This window comes from Micromys minutus (genome assembly GCF_963924665.1).
Source record: "Micromys minutus genome assembly, chromosome: 17".
Lineage (NCBI taxonomy): Eukaryota > Metazoa > Chordata > Mammalia > Rodentia > Muridae > Micromys > Micromys minutus.
The window spans coordinates 20,847,198-20,874,114 of record NC_137952.1 but is presented as its reverse complement, the minus strand read 5'-3'; the positions used below and the strand labels follow the sequence as shown (position 1 = coordinate 20,874,114).

At 42.2% G+C, this 26,917-nt stretch overlaps 1 protein-coding gene across 2 annotated transcripts in view; it reads left to right on the top strand.

Annotated features, from left to right (window-relative positions):
- Nucleotides 1-26,917, top strand: part of RYR3 (ryanodine receptor 3) — a 523,847-nt gene that overhangs the window by 390,409 nt on the left and 106,521 nt on the right. For both annotated transcript variants that reach the window (XM_080931244.1, XM_080931245.1), the window contains exons 44-52: nucleotides 7,243-7,423; nucleotides 8,342-8,450; nucleotides 10,234-10,354; nucleotides 12,021-12,190; nucleotides 15,074-15,294; nucleotides 20,291-20,381; nucleotides 22,092-22,232; nucleotides 23,159-23,322; nucleotides 25,239-25,317. In XM_080931244.1, the coding sequence (XP_080787370.1) occupies nucleotides 7,243-7,423; nucleotides 8,342-8,450; nucleotides 10,234-10,354; nucleotides 12,021-12,190; nucleotides 15,074-15,294; nucleotides 20,291-20,381; nucleotides 22,092-22,232; nucleotides 23,159-23,322; nucleotides 25,239-25,317 (1,277 nt within the window). The remainder of the gene's footprint in view (nucleotides 1-7,242; nucleotides 7,424-8,341; nucleotides 8,451-10,233; nucleotides 10,355-12,020; nucleotides 12,191-15,073; nucleotides 15,295-20,290; nucleotides 20,382-22,091; nucleotides 22,233-23,158; nucleotides 23,323-25,238; nucleotides 25,318-26,917) is intronic.

The following is a 26,917-nucleotide window of genomic DNA, read 5'->3' as shown; positions in this document are numbered from 1 at the left end:
TTCCTCTCCATCTTTTTTCTTCTTCTTTCGCCCTACTTCTTTCTCCATGTGGTCCCCACCTGCGACCCCCAGTCTGCTAACTGAAGCCTCGCCTAACCTGAAGTCTCCCCAGTGGCTGTAGCCATTTTTAATTTAACCAGTAGCTTTAAATTGGGAAGCAAAGTTTCCATAACATCACTTGGTATAAATGAGGATCCGCTCTTTGGGGGCAACCAGGTCTTGTAGCATTTGAATACATAGCAGCACCAGACCAGCTCCCAACATTTCCCCCTTTTTGTCTAGATAAAAGGCTCTTCCTCTTACACTAATAAATGGCATCCACTAAGAAAACTTATGAAACATTTGTGAAAACTATTAGGTAAGATTTACATTCACAAAATCCAGTTCATCTATACTTGGTAACTTTGTATATTCTATTATCTACCCTATCTTGGTGAGTTCAAAGTTTTGTACCTAAATCATTTTCTATTAAAACTTGTATTACTAACCTAAAACATTTTCTTAGACCTAAAAACATCCTCTTAGATCCTAGACGACTTAGGTTTAATTGTGAGACTATAACTCTCCAGCCTTTAACCCCATCAGAGATAATAAGGAATAAATATTACATGAGTATGTAGGAAGTGCAGGCAAGCAGATTTCAAAATTATAGTAAGAAAAGACAAAGCTGGATGCCTGAACAGTCTCCCAGAATTTTTCTAAAATGTTGGAACATCTGTCTTTAACCTTCTGGCCCAGTACATTTGACAGACCTATATTTGTTATGCTTCAATTATAAAGGACTCCTTACCCTGTCTTGGTAGAGCTCAGAAGTCAGCTTTTCTGTATCATGTTTGTCCATTTTAGATATTTTGTCTACAGCTGAAGCAAGGGCAGTTTTCTGCCAAGTGGCAGCTTGCCACACTTGGAGCAAACTCCATATGGAGGTTTTCTGATGCTTAGTATCTTCTTTGAAGTAGACTGGGGATACTGCCAGGACCAGACCTGTCTTATTACCAAAAAAGTCACTTAATAATAAAAACAACTTTAAGTACCATATTCTGTAAATGTCTGAGGATTTTGAAAACCTTCTATCTGTTCATAGAATATCTGAATAGGCAAACTTTGTTTGATTTTTAATTATTTACTATTTAGGTAGTGTTAGATATTAGTCTAATATCTAACATGACCATGACTGTCTGACTATTAACTTGCATTTTTTTAATTATCCTAAACAGTTTGTGATAGCAGCTTTAAAGAGGTTTAAAGATTCTTACATTATTAAGAATCATCTAGGCACAATGTCTCAATACATGTTGAAAACAATGTATACATAGTATGTTTTAACAAAAACAACCTCACATTTTTGTATCAACATACCAAGATCTATATCAGTGTGCAAAATATAACCTCAGTATGTATCACTATATAAATATCTATACCAATGTAAGATTATAGGCTACAAAATGTTCTTTGGTTCTCAACCCTTCTCCCCCTAAAGTATAGTGCTGTTTACTCAGTATAATAATAAATAGCATAGCTGAGTTCCAGGAACTTAGTTATAAAAATGCTACTCCTACTTGTAAAGGCCACACTGATAAGCTAATCGTTCCCAAAGGTCCCACCCTTAAACACTATCACACTAAGAATTAGGAATCAAGTTATGGATTTGGCAGCATACATGCATTTGCACCATAGCTGTAGGTACAGATGCCTTCATACGTGTACTGGCTGGTTTTGTGTCAACTTGGCACAGCTGGAGTTATCACAGAGAAAGGAGCCTCAGTTGAGGAAATGCCTCCATGAGATCCAGCTGTAAGGCATTTTCTCAACTAGTGATCAAGGGGGGAGGGCCCAGCCAATTGTGGGTGGTGCCATCCCTGGGCTGGTTGACCTGGGTTCTATAAGAAAGCAGGCTGAGCAAGGCATGGGAAGCAAGCCAGTAAGTGACATCCCTCCATGGCCTCTGCATCAGCTCCTGCTTTCTGACCTGCTTGAGTTCCAGTCCTGACTTTCTCTGGTGATGAGCAGCGATATGAAAATGTAAGTTGAATAAACCTCTTACTCCCCAACTTGCTTCTTGGTCATGATGTTTGTGCAGGAATAGAAACCCTGACTAAGACAATGATCTTGAAAATAAGCCCTGAAAGCTTAAAGAGATTAAATGTTTTGCCTCAAAGTTATATCGGTAGAAGGACATGGAAACATGAGTAAGAATAGACCAGAGGCCAGCTTCCTGATAATCAAAATAAATGACCTTTTCTCCTTTCGGTTTGTCAGAAACTGTGGCATAACTAGATGTGGCATAATTCTGGTACCCAGGGGGCTGAGACAGGGGGATTTCAAGTGTAAGGCTATTCTGAGTGACACAGTCTCTTGGAATAAGGATAGAGGAAAGAATGGAAGGGAAGAAGGAAGAATAATTATATTGTTTAATTATATTTTTAAAAATGTTTTAAACCCTTTGATATCAAAATGATATAATTGAAGAACTCTAATATTATTTTAGTGGAATAGCTTAATATTTGATATTACTTTCCTAAATAGGATTTCAGTATAAAATAATTTCTTAAGCAGATTCTTTTCTCTACTGCATTTTACTGTCTTTTGATCGCCTGTGTACAAGTCTTGGGTTGTGTTTCATTCTACGAGAAATGAAGCTTCTGAAATGAAATTCTGAAAATGGCAAACTCTGTATCCAGACACAGGATATGCCTGTTTGTCCATGACAAGTTACTTCCTTGTGTTGGAACTAAGAAGGAGATGATCTCATACCAGGTCACAAAAGGGAAAGCTATTGTGAGATTTGTGTTTAAGCCACCTCTTGGTTGACTTATAGATATTCTTGTGGAAAAATAGAGTTATTTCCTAGTTCTTAGAAGAAGCTGCTGCCCCAGGCTGAGATACTGTCAGCAGCCGTAATACACATATCTGTCATGTGACATGTGAAGACCATGTGCATGGCTGTAAGAAGTAATGAAATGTGTGCTAGAAGTTGTGTGTCTTTCAACTCAAAGCAGAAAATAGCGCAGTTGTGATTAGAAGTGTTAAAAAGGTATCTGGAATCATTGCTAAAGGTTCTGTAACCTGCCACACCTACCAATGTAGTGACATGCCTATTTGTGGCTATGCCAAGAAAGATAGTATTTGCTAAAATTTGATGACATCGGTGTAAGAAGAGAAGAAGACAGTGCTAAATAACATCTTGAAGGAACAGCTGTATCTCTTTTAATTTCTTAATTTTTGTGGTCACATAATTATATCATGTCCCCTTAAAGGTTTATAAAGAGATGATGCTGTTGGACCCTGCATACACCTACTAGGGTTAATAGTACAAAATGGAATCTTAGCTTTAATGCTCATACAAAGTATAGGTGCTTGGGAGTCATTCTGTACATTCTGTCTGTACATTCATGGAGTCAGAAAGTATTTGTTAACTTTTCTCGTGACCAGGACTAAAAACCCTCAGGGGTGGTGAGAACAAAAATGTATAATACATGGTGTTTGTTCTGAAATTTACAATATAATTGAAAAGATCCAACAAAGTCTCAAAAATATTACCAACAATAAAGGACTATTGTAGAAGAGTAAATGTAAACAATATCATTATGTACCCAGTAAATCCTACCAACTAGAATGGTAAGAGATGGTCCATTGTTCCTAGGTCAGTAACTGGAAGTTATTAGGGTCTATGATAGTTTGAATCAATGAGATAATCACTAACCCTCTCTGGCTTGCTTGTCTTATCACAGTAGTTTATAAACAGATGCCTAGCTTCTCCTCAGAACAGGAGGAAAAGTAATGTCTTCAGTGTCTGTGATGATTTTGTTTGGACAGATCTTCTGGAATGATCTCAAAAGTGGCATTTACTGAGAAGCATGTTTTGAATCTTAGCACCCTTGCCTTGTGATACTTTGTTAACTAAACAAGGTACCTATAGACTCTTAATGAACACCATGAGTTCTCTCACTCCTAGGGGAGTCTTTTTCCCCCCTAGGACTAGTTGAAATCTGAGAATATTTACAACTTGGTTGTTGCAAACAGAAGCTGACAATGGTCTAATAATACAGTGGCAGGCAGGAATTTTCCCTGAAATCATTTCAAGCTTCTCCTTTGAGTGAAATCTACTTCTTTATTCAAGAACTCTTAGTAGGGCAGTAGTGGTACATGCTTTGAATTCCAGGAATGGGGACTTTAGTTACAGGGGTCACAGAGGCAGGCTGATTGCTGCAAGTTCAAGGATAGCCAGGTCTACAAAGCTAATTCTAGAACAGCCAGAGCTGTATAAAGAAACCCTGTCTTGAAAACGCTCTTGTCGATGAGGGCGTAACTCAGAGTAGAATACTTGCCTAACATGCATAGGCCCTGGGTTCAATTCTAAACACTTAAAAAATAAACAATAACTATCTTTGATTGCTTATTATATGTCAAACATTAGCAAAACTGTAAGCACACAGGATTAGATAATTCACACATAGTACTCTGTTCTCATAAAATGTGCAGGTTAGTGAGAAAAGCAGATACAAGAACAGGTCCGGTGTTTGAGATGACCACATTTCTAGGGCTCTCATGTTTTAAGATACTCCTGAAGAATTCCATAAAGTCCCCCAAGTCAAGAATTTATGACAAGAGAATGGGAAGAAAGAAAACATTGTAGGCAAACAAACTTAATAACAGAACTGTAGTTGAAACACAGAGAGTGAGAAGAGGTAATGGGCTGAAGATGAGATCAGTGAGATTCTATTAATTGTCCCTGGAGTCTGACACTTGTAATGACATAAAATGGAGAGAATCATTTCCATTTCTATCTAACTGCTCAGACCTGTTAGAAGGAAAGTCATGGCATTATCAATGCTGATTTGAGAACCTTTGAAGAAAGGAACTTTGGGCATCCACACAGTTATTAATCTCATTTCTTATTTTGGAATTCCAGCAAAAATATTGTGGGATGCCCTTAGGCAAAAGCAGTTTACCTCAAAATGCTCTTTCTCCTTTGACAAATACCCTGAAGATCAACATTCGGCTTCACCAGAGTAGACTTACACTCTTCTGTAGCCACTACTCCATAGGGCCTTTGCAAATTCTTCTTCTCAGTCCCCTGCCTAATCAGCCACAGTGGTTGGATTCTGTTCTCTTCTTCTCAAAGAGTACATTTGCATCCCCAACATATGTCCGAATTAAAATAATGAGGGAATAGCTTCCTGGGTCGGTTCTCATAGTCAACCTAGTTAGCTAAGTTCTGAAGATGTGAGATTTGGATTAAAAGGGGCTAATTGGGCAAATTAACTTAGATGTAATCTCAGTATCCAACTCTGATTTCTCAGTTTCTGTTTATGGTACTTCTGTATCCCACAAACTCTATGGTGCTAATTGCTATGGGATGAGCTGAGCTGAATACAGCATGCTGATTAGAAAATGTGCTAACCTGCAAGCATTTCCAGTAAGAGCTAAAGACGTCTGAATGCAGTCTTTGGGTCAGCCTTATTAATAAGTTTGGGCTTGTCCCTTCAATTTTTGACTTGTATTATTTCAAAAGACATATATGTATTTTACCTGCTAAGAATTACAGGCTAGAAATATTTAAAAGTTATAACATACAATCCCACAAGAGCTCCCATTTTTTTATCCCTAACTGTAGCACTAGAGAGGAATCCCAGGGCTAGGAGCAAACTGGCCAAGTGCCCTACCCCTGAGCTATGTGCTCAGCCTTAATTATTCCAAACAAAACATCTTCATGAAACAAAATTTAAACTTCCCGGATTTTTAAAAATATGTTTATAAGTATATGTAGCCAGACTGTTACAAGGGATGCAGATTGAGCCCTGTTCTCTTCATCTGTGGGAAGCCAGTAGCCATGTCATGAGAACACCCATGAACCCCTCCAAAGAGGTCAACATGGTAAGAAGCCGAGGCCTGAATCTGCCTTCCAACAAGCAATCGAGGCATCACACCAACAACCATATCATGAACTTAGAAGCTGATTCCCAGGCTACAGACAAATCGCCAGAAGACTGCAGCTGAAACCAACCTGAGACTATAATGTCAAGGGCATCCCAAGCCAGCACTATCTAGCTTAGTTACTCCTGAAGTCCATACCTGTGGAAACTGTGAGCTGGATGGTTATTGTGTTAGACTGTGACAATGTCAGAAATACCTTCAGAGTTCTTAATGACTCCATAGCTACCCTTTAATCACAGCACTGGGAAGACACAGACAGATCTCTGTGAGTTTGAAGCCAGCCTGGTCTACAAAGCAACTTCAGAACAGCCGGGGCTGTTACACAGAGCAACCCTGTCTAGAAAAACCAAGAGGAAGAGAGAAAGCTCTATAACTATCCAAATGCTCTTTCTCTCTTACACAGTTCACCACCAAGAAATACTTAATGGTTTTGAAGAAAAAGCATTTGTTTTTTAGGCTTCATGTAATATTCATTTTAAAATAACATTCATTTGAGTCTGGCTCAGGGATCACATTCTCAAACATAAATTAGGATTTCACCCAAGAAAGAAGGTATGTTATATAAGTTGCTTAAACAAGCTGTAACACTGCTCTGGAACCTAAACGGTTCTGAGACTCGGCAGCTCTCCCATCCTAACCGTTCCTTTACTTTTGTCACTGGCCAGCTCATCCTCAGTTCCTCCAAAGAAAAATGCATAGAGAACATAGAGTGTTCTGCCCTTTCCCTTTTCTCGGAGCTATTAACAGAAACATTTATCCAGCAGATTCTTCAACTTGATCAATGACTTCCGATATCGTGAAATCAGCCCTATAAATTCAGATTGTTCTGGGACGAGAGAGTCGTCGAGTAAAGAGATATGTTATCGTTTTCCCAGAGGACCTGAGGCTTGATAGCTTAGTTATCCCCTTGCCATTCAAGGAAGGAGGCCAAGTGTTAACATTCAAGTATAGGGCACATAGGAAGGTATGATGAAGCTCTTTCGTCTGCAAGTCACTTGTAAATGAACTTGTTAGCAGGAGATTGAGAGGTATCTGTGCCCTCTGATGGCCTCAACATGGTAAGATCATCTCAGAGGTTAGAAGAAAAAAAATACACTGAGCACAATTCTATTCCATAATGGTCAGTTCAGTAATGAATAGATCTGGCCTCATTTACCAGAGGTCACCTTTCCTTCGTCACTATTTTCTTATCGTATTAATAGGGGGCAAAGCAAATGAAACACTACTCTCCTGGCTCATCAGCTACAAATAACTTCCAGGTTGTCCTTTCCAGAGGGGAGGACACCAGGGCTCTCTCTCCCTCAGGCGAAAGCGTGGAGGAAAACGCCAGTGTGGTGGTCAAGCTGCTCATCAGACGGCCCGAGTGCTTTGGCCCAGCTCTGAGGGGTGAAGGAGGAAACGGACTGCTGGCGGCTATGCAGGGTGCTATTAAGATCTCAGAGAACCCTGCCCTTGACCTTCCTTCCCAAGGTTACAAGGGAGAAGTGTAAGTGACATACTCCACTGTCCGTACCGCTGGTGAATCGCTAGGGTGGGATCAGTAACTTTGCCTGGTAGAAAGAGCCGATGTTTTATGATATTAAAATGCTCAGAATCACTCTGGCCAGGGGTTACTTTGACTTGTCCAGAGAGCTGACGGATCAGTAGCAGCTTCTTACGTTTCTTCAGACCACTCAGCACAGCCGGCAAACCATTGAGGTGGCGAAACCTCCTAGTCTCCACAACACCTGCTTACATCATTGCCTCAGGAGGGCTGCCCGGGAAAGTGGTCTGCGTGTTTGGATTCCTCGCAGATGGTTGTGGGATTTACAGGCTCAGAGTCTAGTGGGTACAGTATCTGATTGCCTCGTTAACCCCCCCACACACCGTGTCCAGTAGCCATTGGCCTTTATTTATCTGCTTTACAGCCCAGAGTCTACAGAATATGTGGTACCCAGCAGTGTTAACTCTGCAACCAGTTGGCTTTCCTTTCCCCTTCGTCATCAGTTCTAAGAGATGACTTAGTAGACCAGAGAGAACTCAAAATATATTGGTCTCAACTTTCTAATATAACTAAGACCCACAGTCATATAGCTTGTTAATCTCAGAGCCAAGATGTTATTAACACAGCTATCCTGACTCCTCGTCCAGCCAGCTTTCTGTGCACATTCAAAGAGGAAGAGGGGATGCCTAGTGGATAATTTCTAAATTCATGTTTTTAGGTTCGTGGGACCCTGGAGCTACTGTGAAAAAAGATTTGGTCTCTTTGAGCTTAGTGGATAAAAACCACTTCACCAGCTCCTGAAGGGAAACGTTGTAAGGGAAAGTTTGTTCAGCCAGAATGAGGTGTTCTTTCTAAGAAGTGTCTGCCACTAAGCAAGGCAACCTCTCACATGCCCTCCCCGTGTTGACTCTCCCTCTGCAGCACACAGGATGACGAAGAGGAGGAAGAGATTGTGCACATGGGCAACGCCATCATGTCATTTTACTCTGCGCTTATAGATCTACTGGGCCGATGCGCTCCTGAGATGCACGTAAGTAGCAGAGCTTCTTGGCAGCCGCTTTGAGGAGTCTGAATCCAGGGCTCAGAGAAGCCCTGAACGTAGTTTCTTCATTTGGGTTGGGTATTTACTAATAAGCTTCTCTCTAGATTACCTGTAGCTAACGCCAAAGTACTTCCCTCATTAGGCCAATTTCTAAGAGAGAGAGAGAGAGAGAGAGAGAGAGAGAGAGAGAGAGAGAGAGAGATCATTGGTACTATCTGTATATAACTTCTATATATATATTTTTTTAAAGCATTCCAAAATGAGGCTTCCATGTGCCTCAGCTTGGCCAAAATGTGGCTAGCCTTATTTTCAGCCATACACCACAAATGGCCTCATGAGTATCCAAGAGATACTGTGTGGGAAATCCTGCCTTGATATCCATGGCTTCGGTCTCTTAGAAAACAGTCAGGAGTTCTACAGACAAACACATACATGTACACACACACACACATAAAGGTGGTTCTATCTGATGTGATTTCTTCTTAGACCTCCAGTTTGGGCCTAAAGAGTGTTCATTCCCTTTCCCTTTTTACCTCTGCTGATGGGTTATTTTGGTGTTTTTTTTTCATATACAGCCATACACTGGAATTGAGGGGAAATAGTTGATCTTCTTATGGAAGGAAAATCTAAGTCTTGGTGTTAGAAGCTGATCAGAATTACTAGGACTTGGGTTCCTTCTGTGATGTACCAGCCCTACCACATCAGCCTCCCTTTATACTTCAGTTGCTTTAAGGAAAGACAGGAGCTGAGCAGGAAAGCAAGGACACAGCAGGGTGCCCTTCGACTTAGAAGTGTCAGTCCCCTCTTGTTACTGCTCTCGTTCTCTTGATCACTTCTGTGTCACATCTGGAAACAAGTTACATAACTGGCATGTTCTCAAAAAGGACAGCGTGTGAAAGCCAACTCACCTGAGCCTGCCTAAGGAAGAAATGAATACCTTCCTCTCTGCCCACAACCTCCCTGCCCTAACATATTACACATGCACACAAACATGCACACACACATGAACATGCACATGTACACACACACATATACACACCTGCACACCTCCTCAGAATCCCTCCTTGGCCCCTTCTCTGCAGACAGAAAGGTATAAGCCACACCATCACTGACAGCCTGGAAGGGAGGTAGCAGGCAGAATGGTAGCATAGCATCCTCCTTTCCCTTGGGCCACTGAGCCCTATGTCTCAGAATCCATCAGCCCACCTGGGCTGATCTGGTTCTCAGCTCCTGAATGTTACTTTTCAGCAGAAGGTCCATTGCCCTCTCTTGGGGGACCTCTTATGCAGGAAGATAGGCATGTATACCAGTGTACACACAGCTCAGCTATGTAGTATGTGTGTGAATAAACCTATCCTCTCTGGGGCGACTCGATCGAAACACTCAAATTGTCTCTGAGACTCTCTGGACTCTTCTTGCCCACCCCCAACATTCTTCTAGTTCAGAAGAAATTGAAATTTACAAGTCGTTTTCTCATCTGCTACAACGCTGAAATCCAGTGTTGCGAACACATTGTCAGGACTCTGACAGGCCCACGAAGGCTCCTGCTGAGCTAACTGCTGAGGCTTTTAGCCTCAGTGAAGAAAGGGTGTGACTGCAGTCAACTTATAGTAAATCAAGAGGTGGTTTCTTCTTCCCTGTGGCCACAAGTATCAGTAGCAGTTAGGGGAACTCCAAAATATACCTTTGCTGACCATTCTCCTGCCTTAGGTTAGAAGGGGAGTGTGGCAGATGTGGAGGCCTCCTCTGTCTAATCTTTCCTGTGTGACAGCTCATCCAAACAGGCAAAGGGGAAGCCATCCGGATCCGGTCCATCCTGCGCTCCCTGGTCCCCACAGAAGACCTGGTTGGGATTATCAGCATTCCCCTGAAACTGCCCTCCCTAAACAAAGGTAAGGAAGCAGTTTTGGGCTGAGCCTGCCCTCTAATACTTGATGGCTCAGCAGAGGGACTCTGCCTCTACAAAGAGACCGCTGCCAGATCATAGTGCAGGGTACCTAAGGGAAATGCCCTGTTCTTTTTCCAGTGATGAATTCTCTGCAGACGTCACCTAGCTCCTCTATCATCTGCTTCCCTGTGTCAAGATGGTCAAATCTTTGGTGGTTGGATATAGACACACCTCACCATTCTGGGACTAGGGACCACTGTAACTCTCTGAGCAGCCCTTAGCATGACCTGATTCTTCGGAGAGTGAGGCAGCCAGGGAGTAGACATCCAGGATCTCTTCTTCCATGGGCAGTCCTCACAGCCCAAGATAATGAGTAACGCCAGACTACTTGTGACTCTTGATACCAATCATCCCCAAAGCATTTTAATTCTGAGTCACTCCGCCTTTCCTTCCGGCACACAATACTTACTTTTTTAATGTTAGAGAATATTTCCCACTTCTATAACTTCACAAAGCACAATGAAGTAATAGTGTGTCCAAGGAAACAGATGTCAGATGCCATGTTTCCCAGGGATGTGGTGCTTTCTTTGAGCACAAAACCCTTGTCCGATCCCACAGAAATGATATTCATCAAAGCTCCACGGTTGTGTAAGAGAACAAGTTAGCCTCAGACACTTAGCTCCCAAGGTTCCCTGTGCTTAGGGAGGACAGGCTGCATGGGTGCCTTCCATCTTAGCAGTCCACACAGACTTCTTGGCAGAAGGAGGCCCTGGGCCGGACAGCACTTCAGCCCTGTGCCTCTTGGGATGACGTAGGAAGCTTCCTCCAATTCAGCATTTCATATGTTGCATCTCCTCTTGGTCATTTGGGGGTTCTCTTTGCTAGCTTTTGGTGCAAGACAGAAGAGAGAAAGCTGTCTTTTTATCCTCCCTAAAAATTCCTTTTACTCTCTAGTCCAATTGAGTTTATTTTCTCTGTGGATTCCTTCCTTCATCCTGAGCCAGCTTCCCAGCTTCCTCTCTCTCTCTCTCTCTCCCTTCAAATAAGTCTAAGATGATAGGGTGACTTGATCTAAGTATCACCTAAAGCAGACACAGAAGGAGTGCTGTCTGGTTTGTGCTGGGCTGTGATAAGATGCCCTCAGACGTGCCATGTTATTAAGCTGTATCCACTTTCTCAACACTTGGCCACTCCTGCACCATCCACCAAAGGACAATAGCTCAAGCTTGATTTCCATCAGTTTCCCCCTTTTTAAGGACAGATATTCTCACCATAGCTGAGTTCATGCTACCAGCGTGGTATGACAGAACATAGGGTTGGAAAGAGGAGGCGTAAAGCCTACCATTGTGTTGTGTTTTCAGCAGGTAGATTACGACTGGTACAAATAACTGACTAGAATTCACAGTAAAATTAGACATTAGTGAACAATGACCGAGTTGCCTTTGGAAACAATCTCCTTCTCTGTAAATTTTAACTTTTAATAACAAATGTGTTTAATAACCAGCTCACAGAGATTTGACAGTTGCTTCTCCCATCCTTGTTTAAGCTTCTTCCTGCTTAGTTCCCATTTCTAAACTTCCAGTTGCCCTAACGCAGCGAGCTGTGGACAGACAAGTTCTATGCTGAGTTTCAAACTGCAGAGCCTGGAAATGAAGTGTTCTGTTTTTCAGATGGGTCAGTCAGTGAGCCAGACATGGCAGCCAACTTCTGCCCTGACCACAAAGCACCCATGGTGCTGTTCTTGGACCGTGTTTATGGCATTAAAGATCAAACTTTCCTGCTCCACTTGCTGGAAGTTGGATTTTTACCTGACTTACGAGCTTCTGCATCTCTCGATACAGTAAGTAGCTAAAATAAGGAGGGAGTTCCCTATGCGTAAATTAGTAACATTGGACATTCGAACACATATCTTCTGCCTACCTGATGATTATAATTTAATGTTCTGTTTGAGAATGAGAAAAACAGAGATAGTCGGAACTGGGAGATTGTAATGTAGTGGCCCAAAAATTTATATGCAGGTAAATCTGGCCTTAATTCTCTGTCCAAGCCCTTTGATTGGGGTTTCTCACAATACAGCACCCAGAGCATCTCAAACCTTGCGACACTGTTGTTTAAGAAAACAAGGAGAGGGAACCACTATGATATTCATCATTGAATGTTCTCATAGCATCCCTGTGACCCCTCAGTATGAATAGAAATGTTTCTGTTATCTAAATCCTGCTTAGACCAGTTATAAGTATCAATAATCAAAGGTCCCCCAAGAGAATGTATACACACACACCCACACACATAGATTCGCACATTCACACACACACTTGTGAGACAATGGTTGTGTTGCTTATGCAAAAGGATGGCTGGAGCCATTTCAGGCCAGAAATACATTTCATTCTCACTTATTTTCTCTCATGCGCTGACCCACGGGGAGGATAGTCTAGAACCAGAGGTATGACAGAGATCAGTTCAAGAGGCCGAGGGCAGCCACGGGGTTGGAAATCAAAACATGGGTGAAGAAATCCAGGGATCAAGACAAGAAGTGTCTGACCATAAGATAAGAAATGCCACATGTCGTATTTGTGTCTTGTTAGAAGTGGGAAGTGAGAACATAAGGATCAGCTTAGTTCCAAAATTTTCTTACTATATGCTTATCTGCAGTTAGTCGTCTCGGGTGCGCCATCTGGTGTCCGGTTGTGAGAATTGCAAGCTTTGGGTGAGGAGTCAGCCAGCAGAACACAGATTTCCTTAATTCATGGATACAGGGCATGGATATCAGTGTGGGAGTCAGAACTGTGGTATATTCTTATATCTTCACCATACTCCACCTGCCACCACTTTTGTTTGGAGATTTTCTATAAATCTCTAGGTTTAAACGCTGACTTTTAAAATTTGTGGACTTCAAGTTTTCTGATTAAAGTATTTAATATTTTTTTTTTATTTTCTGTAATTCAAACAGCAAATTCTATTCCAGCCTCTGCTGTTAGATCATATGCTTTCCAGAGCACCATCTACCCCCTCCCTCCCCCCACAAAAAAAAAGAGGTTTTATGTTCTGTTCCTCATCTGAGAACCTTCACGCCCCTGGAATGAGAGCCCTGCCTCCCTCGTGAACTGTCTCCGAAAGTGATAAACGCAAATGGAAGGGAAGAGCTATTTTTTTCCAGCATGGTTACTGATGCCCCCAGAAGACAAACTTCTGATACTTACCAACACCCAGAGATGTGAAGGGATCAAAGAGAACCCTGTTTGAGATCATAAGTTGCAGGGAACGTCTGTTCAGATTTAACAGCTATGATGATTGCAGAAAATAATGACTTTTTTTTCTCTGTGGGTCTCCAGGCTTCTGTTGAGTCCTTGGGTTTGCAACAGTGACGTGAGTCACGCTCTGGCTATATTTAGTGCCACCGAATGGCTCTTCCTTTAATTCGGTCTGTCCATCTAAGTTTACAAAGAGGAACATTGTTAGTGAAGGTTCTACCAGAGCTTTAGAAAAGGCCTGTTTTTTTTTTTTTTGTTTGTTTGTTTGTTTGTTTTTTGTACTCCTCATGGAGCGTCAGGTTCCCTGTAGTGAGGTCAGCCCTCAGATCCTTTGTCAGGTTGTGAGCTGCTCTGAGTACTGAGGAAGTAGCTTGTGGGCATCAGAGATCCCCTTTCTCTTTGTAAAGCTGGAGAATTTGAGGGAGGATGTGCCAGTGCTCAGAACCTGGAAGTTCAAACACCGAGGATGCTGGACTAAACGACCCATCAGTTGGTTTTCGTGAAAGTTTAAAAATCTTCTTGAGGCCATGCACTATCTAGACATCTTTATGTGTTTGCTTTGTTCTGAGGGTGGGGACTAATATCTCTCTCTCTCTCCCTCCCTCCCTCCCTCCCTCCCTCCCTCCCTCCCTCCCTCCCTCCCTCCCTCTCTCTCTCTCTCTCTCTCTCTCTCTCTCTCTCTCTCTCTCTCTCTCTCTCTCTCTCTCCATTTAAATGAGAAAGAGTAATGAGTAGGAACATGGGAGAGGGTCCAGATGAGGGAAGAGTGAAACTCAGTTTAGCCCAATTTAGGTAACCCAGACTGGGCCGAGACTCGAAGAGTCTGACCTCATCTTGTTTATCTGTGTGATATTTAAACATATCACAGGGGGTTTTTTTTGGGGGGGGGGTGAATCATATAGCAATCACTCAAGTCCCATGAGTGCAATGAAGTTGAAGACATGTTTACATTGAAGCTCTTTACAAAATATGTATGGCTTCATCTATAAGGTGGGTCCTTGTTGATTTAGAAACAATGCTCCACATGCAGGTCTGGGGAGAGTGACTGAGGTAAATGTGCCTTGCCTGAGTCAGGATTTGGCCTGGCCCTAAGATAACATAGAACTCACTTGGGCTGCTGTAAAACAGACGACTGCTCTCACAAGGACAAGCAATGCTCAAGATTTAAAGGGAGAGGGTCTGGGATAAGTAAAACAAACTCTGGGGGGCACAGGCTGAGTCTGGCTCATGGACCACCAGGTTGTAAACCACACCCATTCCCAGCATTCAGAAGGAGGACAGGTTAAATATCTCCTTCCCTGGAAGGCTGCCTATGTGTTTAACTTCTTTGGCTTCTATCTGTGTGTGCTGTAGATTTGTAGGCTGTGACTATAGCAATGTGTGAGTTTCCATGACCTGCATGGAGCTCTGTGCACAGGTTCAGCTGGCTGTTTTCTGAGAGGTTAACCCGATGCCCCCATTCCCTTTCTCAGGTGTCCCTCAGCACCACAGAGGCTGCGCTGGCACTGAATAGGTATTTATGTTCGGCTGTGCTCCCACTCCTTACTAGATGCGCCCCTCTCTTTTCTGGGACAGAGCACTGTACGTCTCTGATCGATTCTACACTGCAGACAATATACAGGCTTTCCAAAGGACGGTCCCTCACCAAGGCACAAAGGGACACCATAGAAGAATGTTTGCTAGCCATTTGCAAGTAAGTGTGCTCTCCTGTGGATTTTACCTGTGCTTAAGTACCTGTGCCAAATGCATTTATGTTGTCATGGTTAAACACTACATAATTGTATAATGGAATAATGCATTGTGAAATGTTATAAAGCCTGAGGCCATTTCTCTTTGAATGTGCTTGTTTCCTGTATTAGTCGCATAATCTTCCATGTAATCATCTCTCATTATGAGGAAGGGGTGAGTACAGCTAAGGATTTACCCATTTCCGGTGAAAAACTAGGAAAACTGATGTCTTTCATGCCTGAAGTATTTCTATAATGGACTAGTTATCTAGTTAGGAAATGAAACCCAGAAATATTTCTCCACTATCTAACAGAGATAACTTTTACACAGAAACAAGACTCTACATGGAAATCAAAACAGTCTACCTCCAGGTTTCCCAAGACTTATTAAGCAAAAGGATCTGGTCACAGTGAGAAAAAAAAAGACGATAGCTTTTGCCAGTGTATGCAGGCATCAAAGGCAGCAAAGAACCATGGGAGTCTGTATCAAGTCTGGAAGGACAAAGGATGTGGTACTTTTGAGTAACTGGTATCACACCATGACCCATGATCCCAACCTGCTACTTTAAGCCAATTGTTTCCCTGCTAGATTGTGAATTAGAATCACTTTCTGGGATCCTAGATAAATATCCCAGTTCCCATATCCAGGCCCCAGGATTCAAAATCCTGAGGGATAGAACCCGGGGCCTAGCATTGAAGCTCCTTGAGTAATTGATCCTATTAATGATATGCAGCTGTGCTTGAGAATTACTAATAAAATGATCAACAGGCTCCTGTTTTAGGGGCCAGAGGGACATTACTCCTGATTCTTGTTAACGACCCATGCCCCAGATGAGTGCATTAGAAGATTCATGATAGCTAAAAGAAAATTTATCAGGGTTGTTCATCATTCAAACATCAACAAAAAGGCAACTTCAAATAGGTGATATTGCGACTTACCTATTAGACTCTTTGTAATGAAGATGATACAAATGCTGGTTGATGTAGGGCAGCCATGACTCTCACTAATAATGGGAATACAAAACAGTACAGCCACTTTGTCAGACAGTGTGGCAGCTTCTCCCAAAACTGTAATTCCAAGAATCTTATTCCTTGTGTTTACTCCAATATTTGAGAGCTTAGATCACATAAAAACCTGTATGTTTCTTTCACTGTACACATTATATGTTCAGCATAAATACATTTTATTATATAAAAACCTGATTTTTATATCATGTTAGTCACCATTAACAATGCTTAAAACAACCAAGATAACCTTCAGTGATTCCGTGGATTAAAAAAAAAAAAACCTATGGTAAGTCCGGTAAAACGAAATATTACCCAGTACTAAAAAGTACGACTAAGCCACAAAAAGAAATGGAGAACTTAAGTGTATTACTAAGATGGAGAAAACCTTTTGAAAAGGCTTCTATTATATGATTCTAGATATAAGACATCTGGGGAAGCAAAAGGCCTTTGAGCTAGTAAAATGGTTTGTAATTTCCAGAAGTTGTGGGAAAGAATAGCTACATGGAGCACAGAGACGTTTGGAGACAATGGAAAAGATGTTGTGTCATCTATGATGGTCAGACATACATTTTTCATCACAGAAAATGAGACCCCGTTTAATACTGATGTAACCCTCTAGGCTTCCCTGTGGTAGCCAATAAAACGCCCTCATGGGAAACATTGCAATGGACAATGGATGAGATCATACAAGTGGGCCTAAAAGGGACCTATGGGAACTCCCTCTGTCCTCCTGTCAATCTTTTTGTGACTCTAAAGCAGATACATATAGACTTTAAAATGTGTAAGGAACAACCTAACACATTTCAAATATAAAAGCTGTCCCAAAAGATGTCTTAGCCAAGTTAACCGGCATTCTCTGTCTTCGTAACCTTCTAAAGCCCAGAGGCTTCACTGCAAAGTACTATTTGCCCAACATGAGAAGTATAGTGTTAGAAGTTAACACAGACACAAGGCTCAAAATGGGTATATTTCCAGTATATTGTGCTGACTAGTCTTACTTCAACTTGACAAAATCTACAGTTGTCTGAAAGGAAGGATCCTCAGTTGAGAAAAATGCTTCAGTACGATCCAACTGTAGGGAATTTTTTTAAACTAGTGATTGATGGGAGGGCCCAGTGCATTGTGGGTGGTGCTGTCCCTGGAATGAGCAGCCCTGGGTTTATATAAAAGCAGGCTAAGGAAGCCAGGCGAAACAAGCCAGTAAGCAGCACCCTTCTATTGCCTCTGCATCAGCTTCTTGTCTTCATGTATGAGGGATTTGGCTCCCTGGAACAGGGGTGAGAGATAGTTTTTAAGTTGCCATGTGGGTGCTGGGAATTGAACCCTGGTCCTCTGGAAGAGCAGCAGCCAGTGCTCTTAACTGCTGAGCCACCTCTCAAGCCCTCTGCATCAGCTTCTGCCTGCAGATTCTGCCTTGTTTGAGGTCCTATCCTGACTTCCTTCCATGATAAGCAGCAATATGGAAATGTAAGCCAAAGAAACCCTTTCTTCCCCAAATTGCTTTGTGGTCATAGTGTGTCATTGCAGCAATAGACACCCTAACTAATTTGCAAAACTGTATGCTACCACACTTGGCTACTTCATTCATCCTAAGGTTGGTATCATTGGTAAAATATTAAGTTAAATATAATGGCCACAGTATTGCAAGACAGACAAAGCTTTGTAGAAACACAGATCCATTAAGAGTATGGAGTTTGGAGTTGTCTACTTCACCACCTCAAAAGGAAGAATTCTGGCCTTATTACTTGTGGGCCTCTGCATCTCTCCTCAGGGGAAACTGTGGGACCAGGTGATAATACAGAACAAATCCCCTCTGTCACGATCAATGTAGTACCTATAGGAGGAGCTGCTACTGTCTTTGGTCTAGCTTTAGCTGAATCTGATCTCAGATTAAAGCCACATCAAGAAAGACACCCAGTGTCTCAGAATTAACTCCAAATAAAAAAGCCAGGTTTGTGTGGCTGGTCAGAAATAGGTGTATCTTCAAAGAAACCAGAGTTTGGGGCAGGTAGAAGTTTCTGTTGACCTGAAATGAGGTTCCACATACTGTCTCTGTAGTTATGGAGATAGTGCTCTAATCTTCTCCCAACTTAAGCTCCAGGTATAACAGGCAGGCGGATCGTAGCTAAGTATTTTATTATGTATTTGTAATAAGTCAGTGTCTCAGTTAGGGTTCTATGGCTGTAATGAAACACCATGACCAGAAAGCACGTTGGTTTAGGGAAAGATTTATTTGGCTTACGCTTCCAATATAACTTCAGTGAAGGAAGTCAGAACAGGAACAAGGCAGAAACCTGGAGGCAGGTGTCCATGCAGAGGTCATAGAGGAGTGTTGCTTACTGGCTTGCCTTCATTACTTGCTCAGCCTGTTTTCCTATAGGACCCAGGACCACAGCCCAAGGTTGGCCCCACCAACAATGAGCAGAGCCTTACTGCATCAACTGCTAATAAAGAAAATTTCCTACAGGTTGCCCATAGCCCATCTTAGGGAGGAATTTTCTCAATTGAGACTCCTTCCTGGCAGGTAATTCTAGATTTCTAGATTGTGTCAAGTTGGCATAAACTAGCCAGGACAGTCAATCAACAATGGAGTCATTGGCTTAGAATGCCAACTTGGAAGCTGCCTGATGCCACTGGCTATGTCTTCTGCTTTTAAGTGAGAAGATATAGTCTTTAAAACATGGTTTCCTCTTTCTTTTTGCCCACTCATAATCTCCCCAAATGAAGAAAAACTCTTCATCCATTTAAAACAAACACAAACAAACAAACAAAAAGAAAGGTTGTGAAAGAGGTAAGTTTTGTTCCTTGTCAACTGTATTCCTCCTCTTCCAGGCACTTGGTGAATTCTTCTTTACCAATGAAGTTCCTGGTTTTTCCTCCATAACTCTAGGCATCTATGTAAGGAATTTGAGGATTCATGAACTGAAATGATAGATAGATAGATAGACAGACAGACAGACAGACAGACAGACAGACAGATATCAGACTGGAGAGATGGGCCAGAGGTTAGGAGCACTGACTGCTCTTCCAGAGGTCCTGAGTTCAATTCCCAACAACCACATGGTAGCTCACAACTATGTGCAATGGGTTCCCTCTTCTGGTGTGTCTGAAGACAGCTACAGTGTACTCATATACATAAAATAAGTAAATCTTTTTTTTTAATGCTCTGGAGAGAATTCATAGGAGCCTCTTGACTTTAGTTTGGCATCTGAGAAACAAAAGTTAGCCCCTCTTCTCCTTTCTCTATCTCAGAATTTACTTATGCCAAATACCACAGTCATGAACTCAGTAATTTGATAAGTCTTTAATTAATATCTGTGTTTGCCATTTACAGAGTTGTTCTGGAGGTGGGAGGCCAAAGAAATAATGCTAATAGTGTGAAATTTCTGGACCATATTATAATCAGGGTGACTTTAGGGTTGTCTTTAAATCATACCAGTAGGTGGAGTCAGATTCCACCTCTGCAGCTGATCAGTTTTATCTTTTCCTTTGCAGCTACAGAGTGAGACTCTGATTTTTAAAGAAAATCCTTAATTCTGAGAAGTCATTAGAGAGGGTTATAAAGCCAGCTGCATCTTCTTTCTGTTACGTATTTTGCACATAATCACTGAATATATTCTCAATGCATGCAGCCCCTAGATTTATGCACAGCAGTTGGGATTTAACCTTAACTGTCCCAATTCATTACTGCATGCCCCCTTCTTAAAAAATATTTTAACCATATTCTGTTTTCAAACAGGGGCTTTACCATCCACAGAGAGCCGGGAGGGAGGGAGGGAGAAAGTGTGTGTTTCTGTGCTACAGAGCACATGATCAGAGAACAGCTTTCTTGAGTTGATTCTGTCCTCCTCTGGAATGGTTCTAACATGTGTTTTTCTCCCCTTGTCCCTTCCTCTTTCTGCTGTTCTGTATTTACTTTGTCCCATCTTTCTGTTTTCTTACTCTATACTGCAGTCACTTGAGACCTTCCATGTTACAGCAACTCCTACGCCGTCTGGTTTTTGACGTGCCACAGCTCAGCGAGTACTGCAAAATGCCACTTAAGGTAAGCATCATGGTCACCACAGAAGTGCCACAGGAGTTGTGCTGGGTGGGGGGCTTCAGAGAGTGAGCACAGTTAGAGAACCAAAGCATGTATTAAGTTTTGATAGCGTGACAAATTGCGATCCACAAAACCAATCCAAAGCTTGGATGTTCAATCTCAAAAGTGTGGGTTTATTATTGTAGTTGTTACCTGCAGTGGTTTTCTCATGTTTCATTTCACTGCATGGTTTTTAAGATTGCTATCGAGACTTGGAATTTACGGTTTCTTAACCCTAACTAGTTTTTAAGAAGATTTTTTAACCTCCAAACACTTTGGAATCTCTGTGGCTTTGCTTTTCTTTCTTTTCTTTCTTCCTTCCTTTGTTTCTAATTATTGCTTCTTTTATAGTATTTTGTGTGTACCAGTGTTTTGCCTACATGTTTGTCTGGACCGCACATGCATGCAGAACCAGTAGAGGCCAGAAGAGGGTGTCGGATTCCATGGGACTAGAATTACCCATGGTTCTGAGTCTCCACTTAAGGTCGGGAATCAGATTATGTCAGGAATCAAACCAGGGCCCTCTGAAGAGCAGCCAGGACCCCAGTTCTCCCTATGGCTTTCAGCCAAAGGAGCTAAAATGCCCCTTTCCATTGTGGTTTTGTGCTTTTTCCCTCTTGTAACAAGTGCTTTTTATTTATTTTTCTATTTATTAATGAAAAGAACACAGAGCTTTTAATTTTCTTATTCCTATAACTTTTCTATTATAGCCCCATATTATCTACTCCTAGATAGTATCAAAGTTAGTGGCCATTGCAGACCAGCCACACTTAACATTTCTTTCTGTTTCTTTCCTTTTCTTTTAAGAAATAATTCAAGCAGGGTTTTAAGGGAATATTTATTGAGGTTACCAGAACTCCCAGAAAGCCTTGGTTCGGTCCCACAATCAGGCAGGAAGCTTTACACAATCACAGAGGTTCTCATTCCTCCCAGGACTCAGTTTCCCTTCCAACTTTAACAGTTCCAGGTCTTAATCTCAAAGGGTGCTGTTGCTGAAACTCATGATGTTGGCATTAATTTTCTACAGACCTCTGTTGTCAGCTGACACTGGCTCCTGAGAGGCATTGCTGGCATCACACAGTAGTTTACATTAACATCTCACATGAATGGCATGTTTTTTCCCCTTTAGATGTGGCACCTACTGGAAAAGTGTGTTACTGGTAAAGTGTGCCCTCTCCTAGTGAGCTTTGGAACTGATATCACATCACTGAGCCCAGAAAGCCACTGGTGACCATCGACATTAATCCTCAAACCCACAATTTTCTGCCCACTTCCCCCCATGTCAGTGCACCCCAGGATATCCTAGAATTCTATGTAATCATATGAAATTATTCCCACACCTGTCTGACTAGAACAGCACACCATGACTCCTTTCAAAGGGTAACATTTTCTCATTTAAAGCAGGATCGACTCCTCTCCGTTTTTTGGTAACTACTTGGGAGCCCATCAGGAGGCAGGAGAATTAATCAGGCAGATGCAGCTCAGCCTGGCTCATTAGGCGTGAGAGGAAGACCCTTTCCCACAGGGATCTGAAGAGCCTCTTTGGTGACAACCCAACTCCTTGAAATACTGGTTTGCCCTCCAGGATGTCCCACTCTGTTTTCTTCTCCCTGCATGTCTCTGGTGCCTGTGGATGTCCTTGTGACTGGTGCCCTCCTGTCCTGACACTCCCAGCTTCTGACAGATCACTATGAGCAATGCTGGAAATATTACTGCCTGCCTTCGGGATGGGGGAGCTACGGGCTGGCTGTAGAGGAAGAACTGCACCTCACGGAGAAGCTCTTCTGGGGGACCTTTGATTCCCTCTCCCACAAGGTAATGACTACTTCCTGAGAAAACAGGGACCCCAGTGATTTAAGCATACAGGGACTAACATCAGTTTGCTTTCCTCTTTTCTATCCACTGCTGAGGACCTCACAGACATATTCTGTTAATTCTTTAAGCGGCTCACTAGCTCCCCAGGACAGCCCGGGGTAGGGGTGGGGAAACATGCTCCAAATAGGAACTACTTGAACCTCAGTAGATAAATAACAGACTTACTGAGCTAACACACGGGACACCAGCCACCAGAGCACGTTCCAAAAGCACTTTCTGCTTCCAGTTACTTAACATGCTTGTTTTTCTCTGGAGTGTGATAGCCTGGTTCCATTTCCTGTGCTTTTTTATTGAGAATGTGACCAGCTGCCTCGTACTCCTCCATCTTGCTGACCTGTGTCCCCTCAAACTCTTAAGTCAGAATAAAGCCAGCCTGCCTGCCTTTCTTCCTCCCTGCCTCTCTCCCTCCCTCCCTCCCTCCTTTCCTTCCTTAAGTTACTTTAAGGATTTATGTCACACTAGTGGGTAAAATATTAATGCGAATCCTTACCCACCACTGTGGAGCTTATAAGATCTTCAAAATCCCCCTCTGGTCATAGGTTGGGTCATTTCCCATTACTATTCTTAGTAGGGAAGTTTATACCCTGTTCTAGTCTAGGGAAAACCATCTTAACCTTGTATATTCTTTAAATTTATTTGGAATGATATTAATTTAGACCTTTAAAATTCTTCAACTTAAAGTAAATGGCAACTTAGGGGCTTCATAGATTGTCACTCAATCCTCCAAGAATTTAGTTTCTACAGAGCGTACTGAAGGTCAACCTGCAAGAGCAACCTTTGTCTCTGTTCCTGTTGCTGAGAGAATGATTCTGTATGACAGCCATGGTCCCAGTCCATCTATTGGAGTGCTCTGTTTTCCCTCACAGAAATACGACCTAGAGCTTTTCCGAATGGCCCTGCCTTGTCTAAGTGCTATTGCTGGGGCCCTGCCACCAGACTATTTAGATACAAGAATCACAGCCACATTGGAGAAACAGGTCTCGGTGGATGCTGATGGAAACTTTGACCCCAAACCTATCAACACCATGAAGTAAGTTCAAGGCCACTTCTAAACTGTTTCTCTGTTCCATATAGTAGCCAATACCTTTCTTCCAGACTATAATAGAAACTCTTATTTTTTCCCTTTCCTTCTGCCAACTCTGTTCATTATTTCCTTTAACACAAGTCACACCAGGAACAAAGTTTAACTCATCCATATCTGATTATATACTTACATCTCGGGCTTTTGGAAAGGGTTTGTTTAGTACATAAAGAAACACACACACAAAAGAAATGTTTGAGGCATTACAAAACCTACCCTGATAAATGATGCAATTTATTAATGAGTTTTTTGAAAAAAATCTTTGCTTTTTGTAAATTGGGCCTATGCAGATATAATAACACCAAAACAATTTCATAGTAATAGCAAGACCTCAGTGGTAGCAGAATGCTTGTAGTCCTTTGAGAGGTTGGATCTGCTCTTTGCCATACTAAATGACACTAGATCTTTTGATTCACCCTATAGTAGTGCCTTAAAATTTCTTCCCATCAGTATCCAGAATCATTTACTGACACTCAGTAGACCAACAGATGCTCTAATCCAAGTCAATTTATCCTTGGCAAGATAATTGCTGTGTTAGATTTTGAGGCATCCCTCACCAGATCCAAGTATGTCCAGCATCAGACAGGCTTCATCCCTAGGTACATTTTAATGAAGAGCACAAAACTCTTCAAAATGAGCTGGGAAATAAGCATGATCCCATCTGATCCTCAAGACCTGTGTTTGGTGACATCCTAAACCCTTCCTAGGAGTGTCATCTCTGCTAAAGTATAACATTCATCACTGGAAAATTAAGTGCACATTCCATTGGAGGAAGCATTGATTAGTGATGATGGTGAGAAACAGAATCAGGCCTCCTACAGGGAAGAAATAAAGAATGTGGTAACAATGGAAGCTTGGGCAAGAAAAGAGAAAAGGACACTGGCTTTAGCGAAGTCTGCCTTATAAAAATGTAAGCACCTATAAAATGATAGAGTGAATGAAGTGATGAGTGAATGTGTTACAAGTATTATCAGCATTACTCTAGGGATCGTGGGCCAACAAGGAGCAGCTCCGTAGCGTTTTGACAGCTCTTGTTGCTTCAGACAAACCCTAGGCATCACTAAACTGAGTAATGTGAGAACAATAATAGTCTTATCTCTAAAACAAAAAAAGCCCTGATTACCAAGACACAGGGTCATAACCAGAACCTAATAAAAAGCTCATGAGTCAAACCTCCCCAAGGACAATAAAGATTGCCAGCTGCCTTCATTGGACCAATTACCTTGAGGTGCCCTTGTCTCATCAAATTCTAGATTCAAATGAATTTAAGCCATCTAGTCATATAACTGACCTTGCTGGCCATGCACCTGACATCATATGCAATACCAGAAGACCATTTCATACACAGGAAAATGAAGAATGGATAAGAGCTAGGCAAACAGAAGTGACAAGCATCTACTCTATTTCCAAAACTCTAGTCGTAATAAGTCCCTAATTTAAAATGATAGACAACCAGTATTTGTTAACATCTGACCTTCTAGCTACACAATTTATTGTTCTCAGTCTGGAGCTATAGGGTGACAAGATTCTCACTGACAGAGACCAGAGCTGGCTCTGAAACCACAGTGGTACTTCAGAAGCCAGGAGAGGCCAGGGCAGTTGCAGGAGGGCCACCTATGTGCCTATGATTCTGCAGAGAAATCCTGAGGTCAGAGCTGGGTAGGAGCCTGAAGCACTGCACTGGCCTTGTCCTCCCGCCCCCCTGCCCCCACTCAGTGGTGTCCCTGTGTCTAAACCAACTTACGCTATGAGATAAACTATTAGCAAATCCTGAGAGTGACAGTAAATTGTTACTTCAACCCGTCTTCTACCACGTCTAGCTGAAATGCTTATGGGGTCTATAACGTTTTTTTCTCAATTCACAGTTTTTCCTTGCCTGAAAAATTGGAATACATTGTCACCAAGTATGCTGAGCATTCTCATGATAAATGGGCTTGTGACAAGGTAGGGATAATCAGCGGATTGACAATTGTAAGGAAGAGGAAGGGGGGGGGGAAGCCCAAGAACATTATTGGGTGTGATCCTGGAAATCTGCCTGATTTGTCTAAGTGACAGAGTCTCCATGCCAAGAGCATTCATTATTTCGGGGCAGCAATTTCCTCGAGCTGGTAGAGGTCAGAGGAAGAGGCAGTGGCAGCTGCTGGTGCTGTGTTTGTGGTGTTCAAGAAAATGAACAATTTTGTATGTGTCAATAGCTTTCTTATCATTGCATTGCCTGAAGTTTATACCCAAACACACTCTTGTGTGTTTAACATACGAGTTTCATTAGGTGGGAAGCTTGTTACTTAATTTTTTCTTTGAACTCAGCACTGGGAAAGAACAACTAAAATTGAAGGCCCCACTCTTCTGTTGGCCTAGAAGGCTGAACCATATTCCAGGAAGGCCATGTGAAGATTCTTACTTTAGTGGGGGCTGCTAGAACTTCTAAGCACTTGGTACACCTGCTGATAAATTAATAAGTTTAATTTTTGTGCCAAAACCATGATGGATTGGAGTAGGCTGCTACTGAAGGTTGGAACCATTGCTCAGTTTGCAACAGTGGACACGGTTTTAAGGCAGGGTCATAGAGAGTCATCTCCCTGTTAGACAAACATAGATAAAAGGAAACCATGAGCCCGCATCTCAGTTCTGTGTGGATCTGTGCTAATCTAGGGTTCCTGCTTACCCTGATGACAACAACCAATGACCTGTAGAATAAGCTGTGTCTCATGATTCTAGACCAGGATTGGCAAGCCTCTTCTTTGTAGCGGTCATGGAAATAATCTATAATCTATAATGAATAGATAGTGAACACTGGCAGCTCTGTGGGTCAAACAGCTTCCATGGCACAAAGGTAGCCACAGACAAAACACTGACAATAAAAGAGGGCCTGTGTGCCGATAAAACTTTATTTAAAAAACAAACAAAAACTAGGCTGTCAGCTGGACTTTCTTACTTGTATATGGGTTTTCTAACTTCTAGTTTCAGTACTAGTAGTTTCAGTACTAGTACTACTGTCTGACTACCTATTGTCTCTGCCCATCAGCCACTCTCTCTGCCACACACTCTACAAACACTTCCCTGACTGAGCAAGGTAGTCACTTGCCATCCCTATGTCACCATGCAGGTGTCAATTTAAATACTTATTCCTAGGCTGATACTCTCATTCTCTTCCTTCACCGTATTTTTAAGTTGTTTATATATGAGTAGATTAATATAATAGTTCCACAGTCATACATTTAGCCCAGTTATCAGCAGCATATCTACTTGTGTTTGACTACTCTGAATAGTATCATCCCTGACGTCAGTGTGAGGGCTCATGGGGGCAAGGATATATACTCAACATTGTCCAGCGCGGTTGCTTCTCTAACAAGAGAAGAGTATTTCCCCCAACCTCAAGAAACTCTTCCTGGGGCTGGGGAGATGGCTCAGTAGTTCAAAGTGTTTATTGCTCTTACAGAGGACCTAAATACACTTCCATTGCCCACATCAGGCAGCTCACAACTGCCTATAGCTCAAACTCTGGGAGTTACATTTACCTTCTTTTGGCTTCTAAGGACACTGA